This window comes from Hibiscus syriacus, unplaced genomic scaffold (assembly GCF_006381635.1).
Source record: "Hibiscus syriacus cultivar Baekdansim isolate YM2019G1 unplaced genomic scaffold, ASM638163v2 tig00117007_pilon, whole genome shotgun sequence".
Lineage (NCBI taxonomy): Eukaryota > Viridiplantae > Streptophyta > Magnoliopsida > Malvales > Malvaceae > Hibiscus > Hibiscus syriacus.
In genome coordinates, this window is record NW_024063520.1 from 87,735 (window position 1) to 92,844 (window position 5,110).

At 32.6% G+C, this 5,110-nt stretch overlaps 1 protein-coding gene across 3 annotated transcripts; it reads right to left on the bottom strand.

Annotated features, from left to right (window-relative positions):
- Window positions 1-505: 505 nt before the first annotated feature.
- LOC120195151 (glycine-rich protein A3-like) lies at window positions 506-4,845 on the bottom strand. Of its 3 annotated transcripts, none has more exons than XM_039197247.1 (3): window positions 4,696-4,845; window positions 1,151-1,461; window positions 506-966 (listed from the first exon to the last, which is right to left on the bottom strand). In XM_039197247.1, exons 2-3 carry the CDS (start codon window positions 1,425-1,427, stop codon window positions 710-712), a joined length of 534 nt encoding a protein of 177 aa, XP_039053178.1. In that variant the 5' UTR covers window positions 1,428-1,461; window positions 4,696-4,845; the 3' UTR covers window positions 506-709. The 3 variants fall into 3 exon arrangements, with proteins under 3 accessions (XP_039053178.1, XP_039053180.1, XP_039053179.1); XM_039197249.1 differs by having other exon boundaries at window positions 506-954; window positions 4,696-4,837; XM_039197248.1 differs by having other exon boundaries at window positions 1,151-1,466; window positions 4,696-4,716.
- Between the last annotated feature and the right edge of the window lie 265 nt (window positions 4,846-5,110).

The window sequence follows — 5,110 nt, forward strand, 5'->3', positions numbered from 1 at the left end:
TATAATTTTTATTACTTCTATTTTTAATTTAAATTTGAAAAAGAAAATGGATTTTTCTTTTTAATAATTTTCAACATCTCTAATATTTTCAAATTTCAATAATTGTTTTCAATTTAATTTTGAATTTATATTAACCGGACATGCAAAATTATCAAAATTGATTTAAACTCTCTCTCTCTCTCTCTCTCTCTATATATATATATATATCTTAAAAGAATTCAGTAGGCAAAAAGGACAACAAACTTTTCTCTTTCATATTAGCTTTACTAACAAAGCTATTTTCATCAACCAAACGATCCAAGTAACCTGTTTAATACATAGGATTAAAGTGATCACTATTACTCTTTCATTTCATTTTATTGTCCGACACATTTGTAAATGATTATAAAAAGAGAGCCTTTCAAACATACAAAAAAATCATTAAAATAAATACTCATGTCAGATATATGCTACACCTAATGCAAACCTGAGTTTCAGAGTAACATGGATCACAAGCAACACTCTCTTTCCAATGAATCAAGCTCATTCATATACATAGAGATAAACCAACAGCACATATATAAGCACTGATATAGTATTGGTAGCATGCCAGGCACAAATAACAACCGAAACAAATCTATATGTTTATTGGAGGGGCAGTCATCAAGTCAGTAAACTGTTATAAGAGCATACTAGTATGACAAGATCCATATTCGAACACAACGGGAGTTTACTTCCACTTCCTGCCGAAGAACTTGCCCTTATGTCTGCCAAACATGCCATGCTTCCAGCGCTTTCCGAATTTCCCATGCTTAAATTTCCCGTGTTTGAATTTTCCATGACCATGGCCATAGAAGCCCCCGTGTGCAAGATGATGAGCTCCATGTGACAATTGGTGAGCTCCGTAGACAGCCGCCGCCGCCGCAGCACCTCCAGCTAGTAATCCTCCCACGCCAGGTCCATGTGAACTGTGTCCTGTAAATTTCACTATTCAGGTTTACTCATGATATATTGATGCAAATGAAAACAGAATGTACGTATGTAAAGTAGTGGACCACATTCAAGAAAACAAATTCCTTTTTAGAATCAAAGAAGATGGACATGCATACTTCAATCCAGTCAACAATAAAAAACAGCAGCAATGGTAACAAGAAAGGGTGATGGAGCATACCACCATGATAACCGGCTGGTGGATATCCACCATGAGATGGATTATGGTATCCTCCTGGAGGAGGGTATCCCCCTGGAGGAGGATATCCAGCTGGTGGATATCCCTGAGGAGGGTAGCCTTGTGGTGGATATCCATGAGGGCCTTGTGGTGGTGGATATCCTTGTGGTGGGTAGCCTTGCTGTGGATATCCATGTGGAGGATAATGCCCAGTAGCATAGCCAGCTAGCTGAGAAAACAGCCCTTTGTCACTAGATTCGCCATCATTACCACCTCCCATTTTCCTTCAGCTTACTATTAGCGAGTTCGGCAAACTAGAGGACATTCAAGTTGATTCAAAAAGAAACAGAACATTGTCAGCTGAAACACCCTCTAAACATGTATATTGAAAAAGAAAAAAAAAGCAAACATTAACATAAATACTCAAGTTTGCCGAATAATCAAGACTTGGGTGGTTCCATAAAGTTGGTTCAAAACTTAGGAGAGATACATAGAGAGACGGACGACAGAATTTTATGTAAAGGGTAAATTTATAAAATTTTAAGAGATGAAAACAGATTATTAATGAAAAATACAAATAAAATATCTAAAATATATGAGAATTTGAAATTTTCAGGGGTGATTGCCCTGGCCAGCCCCTTTGGTCCAATCACTAGACACACACATATATACACAAGGAAAAATATTCAATATTATCTTGTTGTCCATATATGGAGTGCAGAAAACAGTACAAGATCAAGAAGTTTCAGCAGCATTAAATTTCATATCTACATAAGTCCCACTTATGAGACAGATGCAATCAACAAGTTTTCCGATACCAAATAAAATGAATTAATGATCACAACTGTGCTACTGTGGTGATATGAACTAAGATTGTTAATTTGATTAGATTCTAAACAGTAAATGAAAAAAAAGCATCAAAGCAGATCATAGTGTAAGATCAAGAACAATTCCACAAACTAACAAGGAAATTGGACACGAGATGAGAACATTATATGAATATAAGTTGATAATTTCAAAATCCCATTATTAGGCTAAAAGAGAAAAGTATGGAAACTTCCTTTTCAACGAATGCTAGGGGTGAACAAAACTCAATTCAACTAAAAAAATCAAATTTTTTGACTCGAATTGATTTGAGAAAACACGACTAAAATTGATTTGAGTTGTAATTTCATAAACTCGACTTAACTTGAAAAAATTTCAAGTTCAAATCGAGTTGTAAAATCTAATTCAAATAGTAACTCGAGATTTTCAGTAATTAATAGATTGATTTTTAAGTTTGGGTCAAGTTCCTCTACTTTGTATGAAATATATATGTCGACACACATTTTTCGTCTAGTCTAATATTACCGCTAATATTTATTATTATTATTAATTTTTTTATTTCCAGAATCCTCATCTGTCGTCGCCCAATCCAACGGTCCAGATCGAGTCCAGACCATCGATTTCTTCAGCAACAGCTACCCCCAATCGCGTTTCTAGCTAGATCCAAGGCAAATACAATTATCACAATTATTTTTACCTTCATTATTATGTTTAAGTAAAAGCAAAAAGAAAAAGAAAAAGCAAAAGCAAAAAGAAAAAGAAAAAGCAAAAGCAAAAAGAAAAACACACACCATGATTTGAATCATTTTATTTAAAGAAAAAGCAAGAAATTTTTTTTGTTAAACAAAATGATTGAAATCATTGTAGTTTTTTCTTTTTTCTTTTTCTTTTCCTTTTTCTTTTTACTGAAACATAATGATGAAGGTAAAAATAATAGTGATAATTGTATTTGCCTTGGATCCAGTTGTAAACGCGGTTGGAGGTAACTGTGGCTAAAGAAATCGATGATTTGAGCTCGATCTGGGCCGTTAGATGGGGTGAAGGTAGATGAGAATTCTGGAAATAATAAAAAAAGTTAATAATAATAATAATAATAAATATTAACGATAATATTAGATTAGACGAAAAAGGAGTGTCAACAGGTGCCCCTCTTTACTCATTCTTATGTTAACAATAATAGGGCAAAGACAAAGAGACAATGCATTTTTCGTTCGGTCAACTTCATGGGTTGAAATATGATAAGAGATTTGTTCTACTGTTACTCAGAGAATATCAAATCTGGGGCAGACTTGTTCCGCTGTCACTCGGGGAATATCAAATCTTGGAAGCGAGTGATATGTTCCGCTTCTTCTAAGGGAATATTAGATCTGGGGAAGTTGATCCATTAAATCGAGACAGACTTATTCCGCTGTCACTTAGAGAATATCAAATCTTTGAAGAGAGTGATATGTTCCGCTTCTTCTAAGGGAATATCAGATCTGAGGGAGTTAATCATTTGTCTCTTTGACGGATCACTGTTCCAAGAACTTTTCACATTTGAGACTGTTTTGCTTGAAAATGTTTTCTACTTTCTTTTATTTTAAAAATCAAAGAATGAAAGAATTTTGTGAATGATTGCCCCTTAATTCAGACTCACAATCAAATTGCAAACATGAGTTCACAGAATATCAAAAGAATCAACTGCTCTTTAACATTTCAAAGTTATAACTCTTTGTCAAGTATCAAAATTGATGGGTTGACTTCAAGTTGACTTCCTATTTTCTAATGTTTCAGCTATTGAGACATCCCTATTTGTTTATACGCCCATGTAAACCTTGACATGCCCTTCTTTCTTGGCTTGACATGTGGACAAAATGAAACAATTAGCATATTCCATTGCCAAGCCTTTTAGAATACTTTTATTTCAGTTCTCTAAAATCTTCTATTTGTTCAAGCTTTATAAACTCCTCTAACAAAGACAGTACAAAAATATCGGTCTAAAAATAAAATTCCTGACTGCTACATATATATCACATGAAAAAAAATGAATATATATATATATATATATATATATATTGCATATGATTATAAAAAAAACCATTTAGATTTGAATTAAATAATATCTTAATATTATAAATATTTACAATTAAATTTAAATAGAAAGTTCAAAATTCAACTCGACTCGACTCGAATTTTATAAATTCGACTCGACTCAGAAAAATTTAAAGTCAATTCGAGTTGTCAAATAAGACTCATCCAATTAAATAACTCAAACTTTTTTTACTCGAAGGCAACCCCTGAATGCATTGATTCACTGACTACTAATTTTACACAATTCGCCTGACCTAATTTAGCTATATAATCACACAATCACTTACCGCTAACTTGACACAATTCGCCAAAACTAATTTAGCAATATAAGGGTAAAAAGTTCATATATATGATAAACAATTAAATATTTTAAGATTATCTAATATCCGAAACGATCTGTAAAATTAACAAAGTACTAACAATAGGGGGAAAAAGAATCAAGTGATTAAACCCCACAGGCACAACAATTAAAAGGAAAGAAACCCAAAGATAATACAATATAAAAAAAACTTTCATAATTAAAATCGAAAAATATCAAAGCGATAGATTAAACAAACGCGATAAACAAGCTTATATGAAGGAACCGAGAATTTTGGATCGAAGCAGAGATGAAATTCTTGAAAGCAAAAGAAAAGACGTGAGATTGAAATTACCTTGTTGTAGCAGATTCAGATTCTTTCACCAAGTGATTTTATTGAACGGAGATGATCGAGGATGAGTACCAATAAACTTTTGCAGCGAATATTTATAGGAAATGGAAAAAGAAACACAAAAGAAAGATAATTTAGATTGCGTTTATTGTTGCGTTTCTTCAACGCGGTTGCTTTTATGTGAACAACATAAATAAAATAAATCAAACGCGGTCGCTTTTCTTTCCCATGATATCTCTGTATTTTTGGTTAAAATATCCGTGGAGTCCCTACACATTTCATGATTTTTACATTTAGTTTATAATTTTATATGTTTTATAATACAGTCATTTTTCTTTTCAAATTTAAAGATTCAAGTAAAATTATTAAAAGTGTTAAAACTTCTGTTAAATTCAAGTTTATTACTGTGCTACTTTTA